Raw genomic sequence first — 23,023 nt, 5'->3', positions numbered from 1 at the left:
TGATTGCATAATAATCATTTCCTGATTTATATGTATAATCGTGCATGTATGTGTGTATATGTGTGTCCTTGTGTGGAGAGGGAGAGAGAAAAGAGAATGTGATAAAATTTCAACATTTGGAGACTCTGGATAAAGAGTATTTGAGAATCCTTTGAACTTTTCCTCTGACTTCTAATCTGAAGTTACATCCAAATTAAAAGTTAATAAGAAAATTTTTTAAATTCCTCTCTTCACTACAAACATTCATGTGAGAAGGAAAAAAAAAATCTCCCTTTAGAGATCATGAGCCAAAACTTTGATGATTGAGCACAGTTTTTCATGTGAGTCCTGAAAGAGGACGACTGCAGGATGTGGTTTAAATTGCTTACTGCCACCCATGGAAGAAATTAAAACCCATCCCAAATAAGGATCTAGAGGACCTAGAAGACCAGCAGAGGGGATGAGTTTAGAGCAGACACAAGTGATACAGGTATTAAGCTGCTCCCCGGCACAGCCCCTGGAGGTGAAATCCTGGAGGTGCATAGAGAACCTGAAGAGGATGGAGAAACCCAGAGCAGAGTGAGCTCTGCCTCACTGTACACCTGGAACTGAAGGGAGACCCCGCACACAGGAACACAGTGCTCTCCATCCACCCATGACAGCTGCAGAGAAGCAAAGGCAGTGTGGCATGCTTACAGGGAGACAGGGGCTGAAGTAATCTGTCTCTCTCTCCCCTGTCCCCCAGTCACAGACACACACACACACACACACACACACACAACCACACACAGTTCCCCATGGTTGGCTGGCCTGTGGCTTGAAGGAGACCAGAAGCTCTCACATGCCCCTGTGAAGACGACTGGGGTCGTGATAAGGGGCTGGCATACAGCCTCCCACCAGAGAGGATGTGGCAGGGACCACACAGAACATCAGCATCTGCTGGCAGATGGCAAAGGCTAAACGGGACCAGCTACAAGTCAGCAGATGCCCCAGCTGGCTTCCCATATCCACAGACCAAACAGGACAGGATGCCTCTGAGAGAACAGCAAGGACCAGATGCACGCGCCACCCCCAACCCGCCACCCCCAGGCCATGATGCTACACAAGCGTCCTCCCAAACCCAGACACTACCCTGAGAAAAGGCAGGGAGAAACAGAAAGGGAAAAAGAGCCTCATTTCTGAATACTGAACTATGCTGTAGAATTTTTAGATGCCCTACACAAGTATAGTAAATCCTCTCTTAACGTCATCTATAGATTCTTGGAAACTGCGACTTTAAGCAAAACGACATATAACAAAACCAATTTTACCACAGTTTTATTAATATAAATAAGAATTAAGTTTCTATGGCATATTTCTGGTGACAAAAACATGATTAAACTTCTAAATAAAGACCAAAACACTTCTAATATTAAACACTGACATAAATGTGGGCTATAAGTATATTTAAGAAAAATTAATAAAAATAAATACGGTAATTATGTCCCAGCTTATTCCAATTCAGAGTCTCGGGTGGCCAGAGTCTACCTTGGCAGCTCAGAGTTCCAGGCAGGAGCACACCCTGGACAGGATGCCATGGCAAAGTGCACTCAGACACACCCACACTCACTCACGGTGGAACCACGTAGATAACCTAACATGCATATCTTTGAGATGGAGAGGAAACCGGAGTGTCTGCAGAAAACCCATGCAGACAGGGGGAAGACAAACTCCACACAGACAGTGGCCCTAGCTGGGAATCCTTTTTCTTTTTTCTCATCAATGTTATAATAAAATGACATTGAACCCGGCATGGTGGCTCACACTTGTAATCCCGGCACTTTGGGAGGCCGAGAGGAATCTCTTGAGCCCAGGAGTTTAAGACCAGCCTGGGCAAGATGGCAAGACCCCATCTCTACAGACAATTTAAACATTAGCCGGGTATGGTGGCGTGCACCTGTAGTCTCAGTTACTCAGGAGGCTGAGTAACTGAGGAGGATCCCTTGAGCCCAGGAATTCAAGGTGGCAGTGAGCAGTGATCATGCCACTGCACTCCAGCCTGGGCAACAAAATGAGATCCTGTCTCTAAAAATAAAAATTAAAACAATTAAAAATAAAAAAAACACGATGTTGAATGAAACGATGTCATTCGAGGACCTACTGTTATCAGCGGCCATGCCAAGCTTTGCCTACTGAAACAGCGCAGGGACAGACTTAGATCTAGATGGAAGGCAGCCCCTTGACTCAGAGATAAAAGGAAAAAATCACCCAGAAACCAGAGTCCCCATCTCCTTGCGCAACAACACTGTTTCTCGAGGCAGTTCAAATGCTGTTACTCAACTGCCATCACACTTCTTTCTGCATCTATTCAGGGGCTGCAACTCTTAGAAAACTGCACAGAAAGGAGGCAGAAATGAGCAATAAAGATGTACTCCTGCAAGCAAATCCTCACAGTGGAGGCAGAGATGTGATGCTAAGAGCCCTGAAAGGCTTGTCCCCAGAACTACATCAGTTATAGGTATCAAATCCGAACCAGTATGGCAGAGCCTCAGTAGTGAATGTCAGCTAGACACTCAAAACTGAAATGGCAGCTGGGCACAGCAACCTAAGCTGCAACCAGAGATTTAAAATCACAATTTTACCAGCATCCAGATGGACCATGAGCAGACTCAAGGCAGATGTGCCTTTCTGCTCTGTTGGCAAATGGCAGGTGTGGATGAATTTTACCTCATTGGAGGAGGAGAAGACACAGAAGGAAAACATGAAAAACAAATGAAACAGCAGCCTGGTAATCAATGGGACAGCAGACATTTTGAAAATACTTACACAAATCATACAATTTCTAAAAACATTTTGGCATCCTCAATATGTCAAAATACATGACATCTGTGAAATTAGAGGAGTAAGTCACAGGAAAGAACTGATGAATGCAAAAAGGCAAGAAGATGGGATTACAATAATAAAGGGGGAAGGAGGGGAGAACTGAGTGAAATGAGGGATTGTAAGAAAACCAATGTGAGAGTGTATCTTTTAATAGGCTAGTTTAAAAGAGTACACTCATTGCCTCATCTAACATGTACATCACTAGACATATTAGTGATTTTCCTGTTAGATCCTAATGGTTTTCCTGTTTGGGCTTCCCTCCTTCCCTCCTTCCATCCCATTCTTGCTTTCTTCCTTCCTCTTTCCTCCCTCCCTCCCTTTCTTCCTTTCTTTTAATGCTCATTTTCTTGTCTTTTATTTTTCCTTTCTCTTTTATAAACCATAATCCTAACTATACAACAATTTGGAAAGTTTGCACTTTAATTTGAAGTCTAAGTTATATAAACATATTTTTTCTATATTAAGGAAGTCAAGAACAAAAAAATGGTTTTCTGCCCCTCCTCTAAAGTAACACAAGGAATTCAGAATTGCTTTACTTACCCTCACCTTTTTCTCCCACCTTTCAGCCTCTGTTAATATAATCTGAACTTTTAGGCCTACCTATTGTTATTCTTATCTTCTAGTGCAGAGTAATTCTTGGATTTTTAAACATACATTTCTTTCTGTTTACCTCTGTATTTGGCTGGTTATAATGCTCACAGGTAATTCCTTTATATAGCAACTTCTCTAATCCTGGATTGTACATTGTGACTCATTTGCTGGTTGCCTAGAGTATGTTTTCAAGTACATTTATTCCAAAGACAATATTAACAGTGAATTATCCACTCTACCATATCTAAGAATGTCTTTCTGCTGTCTTCATGCCCCAATAACAGAAGCAATATGTAATCCCTAGTTACTATATTTTTCCTTTATTGAAAGAAAGAAATCTGAATTCAGCTTCCATTTTTATAGGCAAAATAAGATTATTCTAATTTGGGCCTGGATGCTTGTAAGATTTCTTAGGGCCTTCCCACGGTTCAGAATTCTTACTTGTGTATATATGGGTATTGGCCTTTTATCATTAATAGCACATACATAATATTTTTTAAATCACATACATAATATTTTTTAAATCACAAGTTTTCTTTGATCATTGTTTCTGTAGAAGTTATACTGGTTTACTTTCTCAGAAATTTCTGTAATATTTAGTTGGAATTCCTATTCCCTATCTACACACTTATTATTTACCTCATCATTTCCTCAACTACTTATCCCTTCATGCTGTGGAGCATCCTTCAGTGCCTTGATTCTCCTGCAGTCTTAATTGTGCTCGTTACTCTGATAGGTACATTTTTCCTATTTTTCCTTGTAATCCTTTCTCATCTTAGCTTCTTTTTTAAATCATCCTCTTGTCATTTCATGTTAGTATACTCTTTCTTCAAGGTCGTCTTTTTTGGTTTCACAAATAATACGCATTTTCTACTGTATTGAAGGAGTCCAATCAGTTTTCAGAAACTAGTAAAAGCACAATTATATTGAAAGACCTTAACAGAACTCTCTAAGATGAATGCAAATCAAGTAGACAAGTAATATGGACATTTTGCAGACTTCTTTTTTTTTTTTTTTTTTTTTTTGAGACGGAGTCTCGCTCTGTCGCCCGGGCTGGAGTGCAGTGGCCGGATCTCAGCTCACTGCAAGCTCCGCCTCCCGGGTTTACGCCATTCTCCTGCCTCAGCCTCCCGAGTAGCTGGGACTACAGGTGCCCGCCACCTCGCCAGGCTAGTTTTTTGTATTTTTTAGTAGAGACGGGGTTTCACCGTGTTGGCCAGGATGGTCTCGATCTCCTGACCTCATGATCCACCCGTCTCGGCCTCCCAAAGTGCTGGGATTACAGGCTTGAGCCACCGCGCCCGGCAACATTTTGCATATTTCAGAATTTGTTCTACACAGAGAGAAACAGTCCTTCTTTTCAAGTGCCCATGGAACACTTACAAAAGTTAATCATATATTAGGTGAATTTTCACTGGCGGAATTAATCATATTACAGGCAAAACAATTCTTTGTGTGGAGTTCCCTTATGCAAGTCCCGACCTTTAGCAAACTTGGCCCCTGGCATAGTGGCATAAATTCCAGTAGTTCCCTCATTCTCCCCTGCAGCACATCCTTACGACAGCCAAAAATGCACACATCCAAATGTCTCCTACAATGAGAACGTCTCTACTAGACTATAAAGATTTCAACAAATTCAAAATATCCAAAAACAGTTCTAACAGGGAAGTTATAGCAATAAATGCCTACATTATAAAAGAAGAAAGATCTCAAATAAGTAGCCTGACATTATGCTTCAAGGAACTGGAAAAATAACAAACTAAACCCAAAGTTAGCACAAGGAAGAAAACAATAAAGATCAGAACAGAAATAAATCAAATAGAGGATAGAAAAGCCACCAGGAAGGGGAAATCAATAAAGCTAAGAGTTATTTTTTAGAAAAATCAAACAAAATCAACAAAAGTTAGACTGAGAAAAAACAGAAGACTCAAATATCTAAAATCAGAAATGAAAACAAAGAAATTACAACAGATACCTAAGAAATAAAAAGTATCAAAAGGGACTATTATGAATAATTATGTGTCAACAAATTTGATAACCTACAGAAAATGGATAAATTCCTAGAAAAATATAAACTACCAATATTGAATCAGGAAGAAACAGAAAGCCTGAACAGATCTACAATAAACACAGAGATTGAAGTAGTAATTAAAAACCTCCCCGCAAAGAAAACCCCAGGACCAGATGGTTTCATGGCTGAATTCCACCAAACTCTCAAAGAAGAATTAATACCAATACTTCTTAAACTCTTCCAAAAAAAAAAAAACGGCTAGAGGGGATACTTTCTAACATATTTCATGAGGCCAGTATCACCTTGATACCTAATCCACACGAAGACTACACAAAAAAGAAAATTACAGGCCAGGAATCCCTGATGAACACTGATGTAAAAATCCTCAATAAAATGTTACCAAACCAAATTCCACAATATATCAAAAAGACTACACACCATGATCAAGTGGGACTTATTCCTGGCAGGTAAGGGTGGTTTAACATATGTAAATCAATCAATGTGATACATAAATAACATTAACAGACTGAAAGACAAAAACCACATGATCATTTCAATTGATGCAGAAAAAGCATTTGACAAAGTTCAGCATCCTTTCTTGATAAAAACTCTCAAGAGTTTAGGTATAGGAGAAAATTTCCTCAACATAATAAAGGCCATTTATAAAAAGTTCACAGTTAACATCATAATCAATGGGGAAAAACGGAAAGCTTTTCCTCTAAGATCTAGTATAAGGTAGGGATGCCCACTCTCACCACTTCTATTCAGCATAGTACTGGAAGCACCAGCAAGAGCAATCTGACAAGAAAAAGAAATAATAAGCATCCAAATCAGAAAGGAAGAAGTAAAATTATCTCTACTTGCAGATGACATGATTTTGTATGTAGAAAACCTCAAAGATTCCACCAAAAAAAAAAAAACCTATTAGAAGTAATAAATAAATTCAGAAAAGTTGTAGAGTACAAAATCAACATATAAAAATCCATGGCATTTCTATACACAAACGACCTAGCCTAAAAATGTCAAGAAAACAATCTCATTTATGATAGCATCAAAAAATTAAATGAAGTACTTAGGAATAAATTAAACCAAGGAGGTAAAAGACCTGGACACTAAAAACTATAAAACATTGGTGAAAGAGATTCAAGAGGACACAAATAAATGGAAGAATATTCCATGCTAATGGATCAAAAAATTTAACATTGTGATAAAGTCCACACTACCCAAAGCAACTCCCGTCAAAATCTCAACAATATTTTTCACAGAAATAGAAATCCTAAACTTCATATGGAACCACAAAAGACCCCAAATGGCCAAAGCAATTCTGAAAAAGAAAAACTAAAGTTGAAGGCATCACACAGAAAGGTAATCAAATTGGTATTAGCAATGTAATCAAAACAGTGTAATACTGGCATAAAAACAGACACATAGACCAGCAGAACAGAATACGAATCCCAGAAATAAATCCAAACACATACAGTCAATTAAGTTTTAACAAGGGCCCAAGAAAACGCAATGGGGAAAGGGTAGTCTCTTCAATAAATGGGTGCTGGGAAAACTGGAATTCCACATCCAAAAGAATGAAATTGGACCCTTATCTTACACCATACACAAAAATTAACTCAAAATGAATAAAAGATCTAAGCATAAAATCTGAAACTATAAACATCCTAGAGGAAATCATAGAAGGAAAGTGCCTTAATATAGCCCTGGGCAATGATTCTTGGGTATCACACCAAAAGTTCAGAATAAAAAAGCAAAAATAAATAAATGGGACTACATCTAACTAAGAAGGTTCTGCATAGCAAAGGAAACAATCAATAAAAGAAAAAAACCTACAGATTGGGAAAAACATTTGCAAATCACATATCTGATAAGGTGTCAATATTCAAAATTTATAAAGAACTCATACAACTCAATAGCAAGAAAACATAGCCTGATTAAAAATGGGCAAAGTGAATAGACACTTTTTCAAAGAAAACATAAAAATGACCAACAATATGAAAAGGTGCTCAACATCACTAATCATCAGGGAAACGTAAATCAACACTACTGTGAGATAACATCTTGTTAGGAAAGCTATTATCAAAAAGATAGGAGATAACAAATTATTGGTGAGGGTGTGGAGAAGAGGGAACCCTTGTATACTGTTTGAGGGAATATAGATTGGTGGAGCCATTATGGAAAACAGTATGAAGATTTCTAAAGAAATTAAAAATAGAAAGAATTACCATATGACCCAGCAATTCCTCTTCTGGGTATATACCCAAAGAAAATGAAATCACCACCTCATAAAGACATCTGCACGCCCATGTTTATTGCACCATCATTCACAATAGCCAAGATATGGAAACAAACCAGGTGGCCATTGGCAGATGAATGGATAAAGCAACTATAATACATACACACACACACACACAAACACACACACACACACACACACACACACACACACAAAGGAATATTACTCAGCCTTAAAAAAGGAGAACCTGCCATTTGCCACAACATGGGTAGACCTGTAGGACATAATACTACATGAAATAAGGCAGACACACACACACACAAAAAAATACTGCATGATCTCACTTATATGTGGAATTCAAAAAAAAGGAAAAAGTCAAATATACAGAGAAAGGGAATAAAACAATGTTTACCTGGGGAGGGAACACTGGGAGGAAATGGGAAAATGTAGGTCAAAGGATAAAAAGTAGCAGATATGCAGGACTAACAAGTCTAAAGATCTAACGTACAGCTCAAGGACTATAATTGATAATAGTGCATTACATTCTGGATTTTTGCTAAATGAGTAGATTACAGCTGCTCTTCCCATGATGGGGGGTTGAGGAAAGGAAATGGGTAACTATGTGAGGTGACTGATAGGTTAATTTGTTTCACTATAGTAACCATTTTACTATATATATTTATAGATATACATATATGTATCTCATATGTTGTATACCTTCAATATACACAATAAAATTTATTTTTAAAAAATCAAAACCATGACAATATTATGAGACTCTATATTCATTTTAAAATATAGGACTTATGCAAAATTCTGGAGAAGAAAAGAAAGGCATCATCATTTTCTAAGTAACTATTAGATCAATGAGGAAATAAAAACAGTAACATCTTGTGGAAAATAATGAAAACAATGACACCACATACAGGAGTATGCTATAGAGATAAAGCTATGTTCAGAAACAAATTCATACCAATGATGCTTTCATCATTTTTTTTTATTTTTATTTTAGATTTGGGGGGTACACTACAGGCTTGTTACAAGGGTATACTGCATGACGCTGAGGTTTGTGTTTTATTGATCCCATCACCCAGATAGTAAACATAGTACTCAACAGAAAGTTTTTCAACCCTTGCCCCATCTCTCCCTCCCTCCTTATGGAGTCCCTGGCATCTATTGTTCCCATGTTTACGTCCATGTGTACCCAGGGTTTAGCTCCCACTTGTAAGTGAGAACATGCAATGTTTAGTTTTGTTTCTGTGTTAATTCACTTAGGATAATGGCCTCCAGCTGCATCCATGTTGCCACAAATGACATGATTTTGTTCTTTTTTATGGCTGCATAGTATTCCGTGGTATATATAAACCATATTTTCTTTATCAAATCCACCATTCATGGGCATCTAGGTTGGTTCCACATCTTTGCTATTATGAATAGTGCTGTGATGAACATATGTGTGCAGGTGTCTTATTGGTAGAACAATTTATTTCCCTTTGGGTATATACCCAGGAATGGAATTGCTGGGTTGAATGGTAGTTATATTTTTAGTTATTGGAGAAATCTCCAAACTGCTTTCCACAATGGCTGAACTAATTTGCATTTCCACCAGCAGTGTATAAACATTTCCTTTACTCTGCAGCCTCACCAATGCCTGTTATTTTTTGACTTTTTAATAATAGTCATTCTGACTTGTGTGAGATGGTATCTCATTGTGGTTTCGCTTTGCAATTCTCTGATGATTAGTGATGTTAAGCCTTTTTTCATACACTTGTATTCTTTTGAGGTGTCTCTCCATGTCCTTTGCCCACTTTTTAATGGGGTTATTTGGTTTTTGTTTGTTCAATTCCTTATAGATTTTGCATAATAGTCCTTGGTTGGAGGCATAGTTTGCAAATACCTTCTCCCATTTTATAGGTTGTCTGTTTATTGTATCGATATTTTCTTTTGCCGCACAGAAGTTAGTTTAACTAGGTTCCAATTGTCAATTTTTGTTTTTGTTGCAATTGCTTTTGAGAATGCAGTCATAAAATCTTTGCCTAGGCCAATATCCAGAAGAGTATTTCCTAGGTTTTCTTCCAGAATTTTTATAGTTTGGGGTCTTACATTTAAATCTTTAATCCATCTTCAGTTGATTTCTGTACATGGTAAGAGGTAGAGGTCCAGTTTTATCCCTCTTCCTATAGCTAGCCAGTTTTCCCAGCAGCACTCCTTAAGCAGGGGCTGCAAATAGCAATTTCTTTCCAAAGAGTACAGTGTGGAAAAGGAGGGGGAAATACAGTAACTTTACAGTGGAAAAATCTTACAAATATTTCCTCAGCCAGGTGATCAGGGTTAACATGAATAGCAATGTTATGTTAATAATATGATGTAATGAAAATGACCCTGTAACTCCATGGTTTTCCTCCCCAAAACACACACTCTCAAGTCTAATCATGAGGAAAGCATGAGGTAAACTCCAACTGCTGGACATTCTACAAAATACCTGACCAGTACTACTAAAACTGTCAAGGTCATCAAAAATAAGAAAAATCTGAGAAAGTGTCACAGCCAACAGTAAATTGAGGAGGCATGAGGGCTAAATAGAATGTGGCATCCTGGATGGGATTCTAGAACAAAAAATGGACATTAAGTAAAAGTTAAGGAAATGTGAATGTACCAAAATTGGTTCACTAATTGAAACAAATGAACCACACAAATGCAAGATGTTCATAATAAGGGAAACTGGGGGTGGGTATAGGGGAAATCTCTGCACCATATTCATAATTTTTCTGTGAATGTAAAACTGTGCCCAAATAAAAGTTTAGAAAAAACTTCCAGATTAAAAGATTGAGGAAAACATGAACAAAATTAGAGATAAAGAGAAGGTACAAACAATATGAAAAGAATTATTATTTAAAATACTATCTGAGATTGTATATTAGTAAATTTTTAAATCTTCGTGAAGTGGATACTTTAAAATCTTAGTGACATGGATGCATTGCCAAAATTGACTCCAGAATAGCTAGTAACCTGAAATAGAACAGTAAATATGAAGGCAGCTGAGAAAAGAGTCAGAGAATTGCCTCCAAGAAATTATCTGAACCAGATGGTTTTTCCAGTGAAATCTTTCAAATTTTAAGGGAACAGATAATCCCTGCGTTATATAAACTGTTTCAAATCATAGAAATAAATGAGCAGCCACCCCCATTCATTTTATGAAGTTCACACAGCCTGACAAAGCAAACATACATACATCTACTCTCCACCCCCAACTATACCCCCATACCATAACAAACATTTCACACATCTGTGTGTGCACACGCAAATACAACTAACCTTGCTTATAAATATAGATGCAAAAAATCTGAATAAATTCATCCATTTAAATCTGGTACTAAATTAAAATGATAATCTTCCATAACTAAGAAGGGTTGGTGCAGGAATAAAAGACTCATTTAGTATTTAAAGCTATTAATTTTAAAACATGAAATATGTTGGTCATGAAATAAAAATTTATGATAATTTAAATACATATTGAAATGCATTCAATAAATTTCAACACTTAGTTCTTATAGTTCTCAGCATAGGAATCACTGTTAAAAGGACACAAAATTAACATTATTTCCTGATGATATGTTCACAAACTAAAACAAGGTAAACAAGTAAAAATAATTAGAATCAATAATATAATTTAGTTAAATGTACAACTAGAAAACAAATTATAAATGTGTAAAAAGTCACTATGTCATTAATAACCCTTTATAAATATGATGGGCTAAACACTAATCAGGGTAATAATAAAAAGATATATAAGACCTAGGCATAGCCAATAGATGTATGAAACCTGCAGAAATTCCTTGACATATAAACGATAATATAAGAGACACATACCGTGTTCCTGTTGATGCAGTAATGTCTAGTAATCACAGGAATACTAATAATAACTCAATTTGTTGAGCACTTACTACATGCTCTAGAAGTCAGCTACCATGTTGTAAGGATACGCACGCATCCTATGGAAGGGTTCGTGTAGTAAGAAACTAAGGTCTCCAGCCCACAACTAGCAAGAAACTGAGGTCTGCAAACAACCATGTGAGTGAGCTTGGAAGCCAATTCTCCAATTCCAGTAAAGCTTTCAAATGGCTGTAGCCCGGGCAACCATTTGACACTAGGGATCCTGAGTCAGAACCACCCAGCTAAGGTGCTCCCAGATTCCTGGCCCACAGAAACTGTGAGATTATAAATGTTTGTTGGCTTAGGTTGCCATGTTTTAGGGGTAATTTGTTACACAGCACTAGATAACCAGTACAATGATCTTGCAGGAAAATAATGGCACCATGGAGGCAAGACTGAAAGCTGTTTAAATAGTCTGATAGAGAAATGCTGAGATCAAACCATTTAATAATGGGGGTTAAAAAAAAACCAAGTCAGATACAGATAGCGCAGAAAAAGTACTCATTTGGGGAACTCAAGGAAGCAGTGTAAAGGAACAATGAGGGAGGAACTCAGGCTGGCTCTTGAGTTTCCAATTTAGAAGACTAGGTGGGTGATGAAACCATTAACCAAAGCAGAGAAAACATATAAAAGAAGGAATAGGTTTCAACAATAGGGAGGAAGAAGGAAAGAAAAAGAAGAAAACCAGCAGGGAATAATAAATCCAGTAAAAAATGTACTATGCTATGAAAGGTCATTGTGTCAGATTCTACAGAGATGTCAAGTACAATCAAAACTGGAGGTATGCCATTAGATTTTGAATTTAGGAGGACCACTGATGAAGCAGCTTCCATAGTGTGACAGTAGAAAATACAGACATGGAAAAGTTAGGAAGTAAATGGAAGTTGACCAGGTAGCACCAGGTGATGTGGACTATCCTCTCAAGAAGTCTGACCTTTAAGGAGAAGAGGGAAACTGAGTGGTGTCTATTTTAGAGTAAGTTTTAAAAAAAAAATGAGGAAAAAGGCTTATTTGTATGTTTTGCTGGTTATTCACTGGTTCAATGGCTTTTCAATTCTGTTTTAGGACTAGAAGAGTTAAACATGGTAAGTTGAAGGAAAAGAGCCAGAGAGATTGAAGCCTTTTTCCTCATTTTTTTAAACCTTACTCTAAAGAAGCTCCAGATGAAAAATGGAATGGCTGACAAACCAACAGCCAGTGAAAGGGATGTTACTGATTTTGGCCTCAGAGAGTAAGAGTACCTTCCCTTCATCTAAACTTAGAGGGAAGAGGCAGGAGATGGATGAGCATAGTCAGGATGAAGCTTAGAAACAGAAGGAAAGAATCTGAAGGAATTCCTACCCTGTAGATTCATTTTCTCTGGAAAGGAAGACCAAACAACACAGTGAAGGAAGGTCTCGCAGAAGATGGGAGACGAAGCAGTTAGTAACAGTTTGGAATCACCATTTTGGAGAATGCAAAAGAGATTGCTAAGCAATGCTGAGACTCCAACGAAACTAAAAACCAAAATCCTTACCTGTTTCAGTCAGCAGTTATGTGATTTCCTCCCTCTATCCCCTGCATATCAGAGTAGAAAGAGACTACCAAATTTTCTTTGAGCATTTAACCAAGCATCCAAAAGCAGAAGTACCACATATATGAATCCTATAGAAAAGGCACCTAGAAAGAAGTATTCTCAAATTTTAAAAAGCCTAATTGGTTATGATGTTGATGTTTTGTGTTTATATGCATGTATATATTTGGAGCTAGAAACACGAGAGAGAAATGTGACAAAGACAAAAAGAATAAGCTCTATCAAAAGTAGACAATAAGCAATCCTGTCACTAGACGCATTTGTCTCAAAGAATATTGAATTCTACCTGTATTCATTAGATAAATGATAGAAACTACAGGAAAACTCCTGGCAATGTAAAGAGTTTTGATTTTGCAACATGNCCTGTCACTAGACGCATTTGTCTCAAAGAATATTGAATTCTACCTGTATTCATTAGATAAATGATAGAAACTACAGGAAAACTCCTGGCAATGTAAAGAGTTTTGATTTTTGCAACATGCCTCTAAGAAAACCCAAAAGTGATCCCTCAGTAATGGGATGGGACAGACTTAAAATATTTCAGAGATCTCTAGCAAGTACAATATTGTTTACTTCAAAATCGCAGTAAAGTTGAGGTTAATATGTCTGGATTATAAGGTTCAAATGTGATATAAATCAATTTAATGTTGTTTTCAACTTTCTCTTGGAGTCAAGGCCTCTTTTGTGTTTAGGACCTATAAATAAAAGTAAATGCACTATCCAAACACAGTTTTTTTTTTTTTCATTTATTCGCTGTTGCTTATTTGTGATGTTACAAGCGAACTGGGATGGTTTTAGTGTTTTGGAAGCTGAAAACAGGTTGGAAATTGTCATTCAGCCATCAGCCCAAAGTCCTTAAAGTTAATTATTTGTTTGTTTGTTTGTTTGTTTGTTTGTGGAGATAGGGTTTCACACAGTCACAAATGCTGCAGAGCAATGGCATGACTGCAGTCTCAAACTCCTGGGCTCAAGCAATCCTCCCACCTCAGCCTCCTGATGCTTAGCTAATTTTTAAATATTTTGTACAGACAAGGTCTCGCTATGTTGCCCAGGCTGGTCTCAAACTCCTGGCTTCAGGCAATCCTCCTGACTCCACTTCTGAAAGCACTAGGATTACACGCATGAACCACCACACCCAACCTGAAGCTAACTCTTAAATAAGAGGATAAGAAAAACTGACTAGAAAAGAAAAATACCCATCCTAAGAATTTCTCCCTTTGTTTAAAGAGAATAAATGAAAAGAAAGAAAGTATGTGTGGGTATGTTGATAGATACGCTGAAATAGGTCTGGCTTTAATAATGTGGTCATGCTTAAAATGATTCTCTCTGAACATAGCTTTCAAGTCCCTTGCAGCTCCAGCTTTCATATCATTAAGTCCACTTAATTTCCATGTTAGAGTATCAGGACTAATCTAACATTACAGGAATTGTCTACAGGGCCTACAGCAGTCACGTGACTCTAGAAATACAATGTGAGCTCTACAGGTTTAAGCCAAAATATAATCCAGGAGCTTCAAAATTTTAAAAGTGTTTTAAGGCTTTTTAAAGTACTTACTGTAACTAGATGCTGCCACCTACTGGCAATTTACAAGTGCCTTAAACTGTGCTGGTAACAAAAAATTATCCTAGAGGGAAAAAAGGTAAAATTTTCCTGTTTTCCTAATAACATTTCTAAAATATTTTATTTAGAAATTTACGACTATATATGATTGATTAAAAGTATTTTTAAATTTTTATACATTTCTCATTAAAACAGTAGCTGGGATCCAATGAGTAATGGGAAATTCATCTCAGTGTAGAACAGATGTAAGTAGTTTCATACCACCTTATGATAGTGCCTATGCTGAAATAGCAGGAATATGAGACTTTCAAAAAATCCGTGGCATGAGGTCAAACTGGACTCTTGTGTTTCTAATTATTTCTTTCATACTTGCAGTGAAAATATTCTGCTAGTAACAACAAATTTAAGCTGATTATTCCCAAAGTTTCCTCTTTTAGAATAAGGTAATAGTTATGTAGTCCAAAAAAAATTAATGTAATTAGGTTAATAATGCAGCCTAAAGTAAAATGCTAACTACTTTTCTAAGATTAAAAAAAAAAACCAGACATGTGTGGCAATAAGTGACTCCAAAACATAGGTCTATGAAGTAAACAGCAAGCAGGAAATTTCATTAAGGAATTTGGCTTTTCTGTAAAAGAACAATCATCAAAAAGAGATTCTAATTAAATCTGAAGAAGCCAGTAATACAATAATGTTACCTCTTTATTTTGGTGAACCGGTCAAGTGTGAACTAATTAAGACAGTCAGTAGCAAGAGTGAAGGGAAACAGACATCTGGTTCACCTAACAGTATCTTGTATTCCCTTTTCCTTTAACATTGACCCTACTTTTGCATCTTACCTGCTTTGTACACACTGCCAATACATAATAACTAAGAAGTCAGAATCTAAAAACTGAAGCTTTAATAATGTCATCATGTTTAAAACAATGATTCTCCTAACAGCTTTCAAGCCCCTTGCAGCTCCAGCTTTCATATCATTAAGTCCACTTAATTTCCATGTTAGAACATCAGGACTAATCTAACATTATGGAAAGTGTCTAAAGGACCTGCAACAGTCACGTGACTCCAGAAAAACAATGTGAACGTAGATTAAAGCCAAATATACATGCCAGGAGCTTTAAAAATTAAACATATTGTATAGTTTTGATTTGGTTTTGAAAAAAGGGCAACTGAAAACAAATGTCTCGCCTTCCAGGACCAAAAGTTCACTGGGTAGTGAACTCTGTGACCGAAAAGGTTAATGTTAAAAGGCCACCAGAGATCCACTTACAGAGTGGCCTGTGTTACACTGCTTGCTCCAGAGTCAACCACAAGCAGGTGTGGTCTTTCAGAAAAGCCCTATCCACTAGAAAAATCAGTATTTGACTCCTGGTTTCCAAACTATAGATGCTGAGATACTAAAACATCCAGAATCTCTTTCCTGACACTGTCCATGTTTTGTTTTATTTTGCTTTTGGGAATAAGGGGTGTAGTCTCATTTCTAGGAAGGTGTAGAATTACTGATAAACATTGAAGGAAATATATTAGTAAGTTGTACTTTTCCAAACAGGCTACGTTCATATACTGGTCTTTAGACATTTAAATAAATTAAAAAGCAGTTCATAAGCTATAGCTTTAGAGGTGCTCTTGCACTATCTTTTTTAAAAAATAATGTAGTCATTGCTAAACTCAGAAAAAAAACGGATTTGAGAAAAACATGTTATTCCAAAATACTGCTCTAATAAAATGTATTACAAAGACACAATAATCAAAATAGAGTGGTATTAACATCAGCACAGACAGAAATTTTAATGGAATAAAATAGAAAACCTTGAAACAAACCCAGTTCGTACATGATAAAGTTAGCACTTCAAATAAGCGGGGAAATGATGGATTATCTAATAATGGGTCTTGGAATAGCTGGTTAGCAAATTAGGGGAAAAAACTAAATCAACTCTCTACCTCATATCTAATACCAAAATAAATTTCATGTAGGTTAATATTTAAATTTTTTCATTAAATTATAACTGATGAAACGAAAATATATATTTTTATATAATCTTGAGACATAAAAGGCCTTTAAAAGCAGAGTACCAATGAATGATAACATAAAAGAAATGACTAACTAGAGCAAGAAATTTAAAAAATTAAATTTAAATTTAAAAAAAGAAAATATTTTGGTATTTGTGACAAAGAATTAATATCCTTAATATTTAAAAATGTCTTTCAAATCAATAAAGAATGCCTCACTTTATAAAAGAGCCTAAGACATGACTAGGTAACTCACAACTTGGCTAAACAAAAGAAATCTATAACCTCCCTGATAATCAGAGAAATACAAATTATTGTGATTCCACTTTAAATAAACAAAGCTTAAAAATAACTACAAAATCCATTGTTGTTGGCATAGAAAAACAATATTCAGATACAATGTGGTAAGAATCTAACTTGATTTCAGTAAGTCAATGTGAATAAAAATCTTGTGAAAGTTCAACCCTGGACTAAGTATTTCTCTTATAGGAATGTATTCCAAAGTATACCCATTTTCTATAGCTGCCCTAACAAATTACCACAAACTTGGTGGCTTCAAACAACAGAATTTTATTCTCTCACAGTTTTGGAGGCCAGAAATCCAGAATCAAGGTGTCAACAGTGCCACATTCCCTCCAGAGGTTCTAGAGGAGATTCTGTTCCTCCCTCTTCTGGCTTCTGGTGGTTGCCAGCAGGCTTGAGGCTACATTGCTCCAATCTCTGCCTCTGTCTCTGCAGCACCTTTTCCTCTTCCTTATCTACCTCTTCTCCCTCCATCTCTTTCTGATAAGCCTACCTATGATGGAATTTAGGGCCCATCTCAATATTTCAGGACTTAATCACATCTGCAAAGACCCTTTTTCCAAATAAGGTAACATTCACAGGCTCTAGAGATTGGACATAGATATCTCTTGGGGGATTGAGGTGGATTTTTTTCAGCCTACCACAGAAGGTAATCGTTGCAATAATTGACTAACAATGTCATTGCAACATTATGTGTAATTTTAAAAATTGAAAACCTAAAGGAATAATCTAAATGTTCAATAGAAGGGTATTAGTTAAACAAATAATGGCACATCCATCTAATGAATTAATGTATAATCATTAAAAGTAATGCTGATGCACATTGTTCCAGTTATCTATTGTCGCATTAAAAAATCACCCCAAATCTAGTGGCATACGGTAATAATTATTTCAGGCAAGATCTACTTATTGATGCTGAAATTAGTAGGTGAAAGCTGGAGAAGAAACAGGATATTTGCATAGTCTTAAAGTATCTCCCCCAAGATATATATTAATTGTAAAATAAAAAATAGTAATTTTACAGTAGAGAAAACCAGCAGACACCATCTTAACAAAGCGATCAAGGTGAAACATTACCAATAGCGATATATAACAGCATCAGGTATACCAAGTGTGATCGACTGAGAAGGTCACATAACTTCCAGGGCATGCTTGCCAAAATTCGTAACTTTCATCTAATCATGAGAAAACATCACATAAACCAAAACGGAAGGATATTTCACAAAACAGCTGACCAATACTCTCCAAAAGGGTCACCATCATGACAGACAAGGAAAGACTGAGGAACTATCACAGAGTAGAGGAGATTAAGGAGACATGACAACAAAATGTAACATGGGATCTTGGACTGGATACTAGTAAGTAAAAAGGACACTAGTGGGAAACCTGGTAAATTTTTAAGAAAGTCTATACTTTAATTAATGGTATTATACCAATGTTGATTTCTGAGTTTCGATCACTATGGTTATGTAAGATTAGGAGAAGCTGGGGGGGAGGGTATATGGAATTCTGTACTACTTATGCCAATTTCCCATAAATTTAAAATTATTTCAAAATAAAAAGTAAAAAACAAAACTTAATGGCATACAACAAATACGCAGAAAATGCTCAACCTCACTAATCGTTCAGGAAATATAAATCAACCATGATGAAATGTCATCTCACTCCTGTCAGAATGGCTATCACCAAAAACACAAAAGATAAAGTGTTGGTGCGGATGTGGATTAAAGGAAACCTTTGCATTCTATGGGTGGGAATGTAAATTACTACAGCCATTATGGAAAAGTGTATGGAGGATCCTCAAAAAACTAAAAATAGAATCACCATATGATCCAGAAATCCCACTTCCGGGCATTTACCCAACAGCTTTAGAATTCGTTTGTCAAAGAGATGTCTGCTCTCCCGTGCTCATTGCAGCACTACTCACAATAGCCAACTTACAGAATAACCTAAGTATCCACCAACAGATGAATGGATAAAGAAAATGTGGTATATATACACCATGGAGTACTTTTCAGTCTTTCAAAAGAAGGAAATTCTATCATTTGCAACAACATGAATAGAATTAGAGGACATTATGCCAAGCAAAATAAACTAGACACAAAAAGACAAATACTACATGTTCCCATTTATATGTGGAATCCAAAACAATTGTACTCAGAGAAGCAGAGTAGAATGGTGGTTACCAGAAGCTGGAGGATGGGAAAATGAGAAAATAATGGCCAAAGGGTACAAAGTCTCAGTTAGACAGGAGGAATAAGGTTTTCTTTGAGATCTATTACATGGCGTGGTGAACGTCATCAATAATGATGTATTGTACATTTCAAAATTGCTAAGAGACTAAATTTCAAAAGGTCTCACCATAAAAGATGTTAAGTATTTGAGGTGATGGATAGGCTAATTAGCTCGATTTAATTATTCCATATTGTATTCATAAATCATAATATCACTTTGTACCCCATAAATACAAATTGTCAATTTACAATAAAAAAAATTTTAAGTTAATGGCATAAAACAGTGAACATTTTATTATGCTCTTGCTTCTGTGGGTCAGGAATTTGATGGACACAGCAGGAACAATTTATCTCTGCTCCACTATGAATGGGGCCTCAGATGGCTGGGTAGCTCCCTTTGGCTGGAGATGTTTGGAGTAGGTCAGGGGGCCATATATCTAGCCTTGGTTATTCTCTGCATTGTGTTTGCTGGAGCTGAAATGTCCAAGCCTGCTCCTTTATTCAGTGTCTGCATTGAAACTGTTGAATAGTCAGTGTATCGGTTTCCTAGGGCTGCTATAACAATTTGCCACAGGCTGGGTGGCTGAAAACAACAGAAATTTATTCCCTACAGTTCTAGAAGCTAGATATCTGAAATCAAGGTGTCAGCAGAGCATTCCTTCTGAATTGTTCCTTGTATCTTCCTAGCTCCTTTTGGGTTCCAGCAATCTTTGCATTCCTTGGCTTGTAGCTACATCCCTCTATCTTCACACAGCCTTCTTCCCTGTGTCTCTATGTCTCTTTGTGTCCTCTCCTCTTTTTTGAAGGCCCACCCTAATCCAAAAAGACTTCATCTTAACTAAGTCTCTGCAAAGACCGTATTTCCAAAAAAAGACACATTCCAAGGTTCCAAGTGGACATGAATTTGAGAGAGACATTACCAAAATCATGATAGCCAGGAACTGGCTACAGTCATCTTCTCTCTGCATAGCCCCTCCATATGGCTTGCCTGGGGCCTCTCACAGCATGGCAGCCTTGGGCAGCCTGATCTCTTACATAGTGGCTGGCTTTCCTCTGAGTGAGCATTCGACAAGAAGCAGAAACTGCCTGTCTTCTTAAAGACAAGGCCTGGAAATGGCATAGTGTCATTTTTGTTGTAATATATCAATCAAAGTTGTTCCAGGCCAGCCAAGACTGAAATGGGAGGGAGAAATGGACTCCATCTCTAAATGAGGAGGAGAATGAACACAAATAAAGGGAAGGAACTAATGGCAGCCATTTGGAAACAAACGACCACACACATCTATTATTGACAGCTAAAGGTGCTCCAGAAATACAAATTAGTTGGGAAAAGGTTACAAAATACCATATACATATATAATTTGATCCTATTTTTCTTCTCAAAATATATATATGGATATTTGCATTAAACACATCTCAAAAGACAAACAGTAAACTAAAATATTAATAGTGGTTATCTCTACAAGTTGAGAATTTAGCTGATAGTAATATTTTTGTTTAACCAATATTTTCTTATGTAGATTACACATGTGTTACTTCTGTAACAAAACAGAAGATGCAAAAAGTAAATGATCGATGAATTTAATATAGGCCAGACTAGTATTTTTTGATGTTTCAACTAGGATATATAAAAATACAAAATGTTTCTAATCCCTAAAATTTTCACCATCATATAAATGGGTTAAAGGTTACATGACTCCATAATATTTCTGTTTTCAAAAAAGAAGATTCACAAATATACATAGAAACAAACGAGAAAGGCAGAAATAAATGTGCAGAATTGGTTCATCTCAAATAAATAGGACTGTGAGAGAGACCAGGAAATAGGACAAATCAGTCACAGATTTTAACAAAAGGCGTTCCACAGGCTCATAAGCAGTTAGGGAAATGTATGCAGAAAGTGGGATCTAGAGACACCTACAAGAGACAGGAAGTAAAGGCAATGACATACTTCTGTCTGTTTCCCAGTTTGTCCCTGCCCTGTCCCCCTTACTGTCAAGCAGACACAAACACTTAAAGATACCGAAACATACCTAAGCTTGGAGTAGTTTCATATAATCCTACCTAATGTGATCAATTATTTCCCTAAAGAACAGTCAAACTCACAAAGAACAGGACAGAAAAATTGGATTGGGAATTTTACTTTAATCCAAACATTCTATGACTCAGATAAAAACAAAGCTGAATGACATCTCCATCTACTCACCAACAGTTTCTTCAGACGCAGCAGTCAGAGAGAAAAATTTTTTTGTATTTTCCATCTCCTCTTTACTTTGCCAAGCTTCACTATATTTTGCAGACTAATGAAAGAAAAATTTAAACATTGGAAAAGAAGGCAACTATAATCATTTATTTTTTAAATTCCAACACAGCTCCCAGTCACATACATACAAACGAGAAGTCTCAGGCTTTTTTTCTTTTTCTTTTTTTTTTTGAGGAAATCTGTAAATGTTCTCTGTTCTCACAAAATTCTGTCAACGGGTATTTCCAAATAGAGTCAGAGTATATACCTATCATTATATGATAATTACCTTGCTTAAAGTATCTTAAGTTTCTGCTTGATATTTTTATAATTAGTGAGTAACCTAAAGATACACCATCAAATTAAAAAATTTCAGACATTTCAAGACTGTTACTATATTTTATTATGTTTCCATTTATAATTCTTGCTTCAAAGGAAATAAAACTTGCTTTAAGATTCAATAGGAAAAGTGATAGGCTAACTTTTCTGCTAAAATTTCCAGAAACGATTTATCTAGTTTAAAGCATTGCATTGTGGATGTTTCTTTCTTTCAATCCCAGTGGACTTCCTGGGAACCTCATAAAAATGTATTTTAATTACTACATTTTAATTCATATTATTGTCTAGGAAACTTTCCCAGAAGTCAGTCAACTGTTCAAGGAGGGCTTTTCAAAAACAACCAATCTCTTATTACACACGGTTCCTTACCTTAAAGGCGCTTTGCTTTGAGGGTCAAAATTCAAGTATGAGTCAGTGGCTATACACCAAGTCAATGCCAACATCTAGTCAACTTCAAGCCCTCAATATTATAGAGAATAAGAGGTCCAAGAAGGCCAAGGAAAGTTATGGAGCACCAGGAATTTGTTGAGATAGAAGCAAATGAAGTGTGGTCCTAGACCTCAAGCACTTTACAGCTTCCCAAAGATCTTGACCAGCACAGGAAACAGTCAACTCCCCAAAACTTGTTTGTCACAAAGGTTTACCCAAATAATGAAGCTAACCAGAGAGTTAAACTGTGTCTATTTATCTCCAAACTATAAGGCTGCTGAAGAGAAAGCAGACATACGTACTTGATGAAAGCAGCTATTACACCTCTTCCTACTCCAGAGATGGAGGGGCCCAGCACTTTACCAGCCTGTTGCTGGTAAGAGACGTGGTACCCTGGGCCTGTCCCTGGGGAGATGAACACGCCAGTGCAGTGCTTGAAATCTGAATGCTACAGACCAAGTTTTCTTCTCAGGTTCCAGAAAAATATCACCCCATGTCTCCTTCATATACACACATATACATATCGCTGCCACCACCTCCACAAAATAAAACAATAAAGGCAGGCCACAGTAACACCATGGTCCATGATTTTCTTACTCAACTTATAGAGGAAATTCTTTTTTTCTATATATATCTATATAATATATATATATTATATATGTACATAAAATATATATTTTTATATATATATGTGTGTGTGTATATATATATATA

The 23,023-nt window shown here is 36.5% G+C and overlaps 1 protein-coding gene across 5 annotated transcripts in view; it reads right to left on the bottom strand.

The window, feature by feature from the left end:
* The window catches only part of FSIP1 (fibrous sheath interacting protein 1), a 202,575-nt gene that overhangs the window by 158,218 nt on the left and 21,334 nt on the right, over positions 1-23,023 (bottom strand). For all 5 annotated transcript variants that reach the window (XM_017868057.1, XM_017868067.1, XM_017868075.1 and 2 more), the window contains one exon: positions 21,506-21,599. In XM_017868057.1, the coding sequence (XP_017723546.1) occupies positions 21,506-21,599 (94 nt within the window). The remainder of the gene's footprint in view (positions 1-21,505; positions 21,600-23,023) is intronic.

Source organism: Rhinopithecus bieti, unplaced genomic scaffold, assembly GCF_001698545.2.
Source record: "Rhinopithecus bieti isolate Rb0 unplaced genomic scaffold, ASM169854v2 scaffold_115, whole genome shotgun sequence".
Classification (NCBI taxonomy): domain Eukaryota; kingdom Metazoa; phylum Chordata; class Mammalia; order Primates; family Cercopithecidae; genus Rhinopithecus; species Rhinopithecus bieti.
The sequence above is the reverse complement of the archived record's forward strand: the minus strand, read 5'-3'. Positions and strand labels throughout refer to the sequence as shown.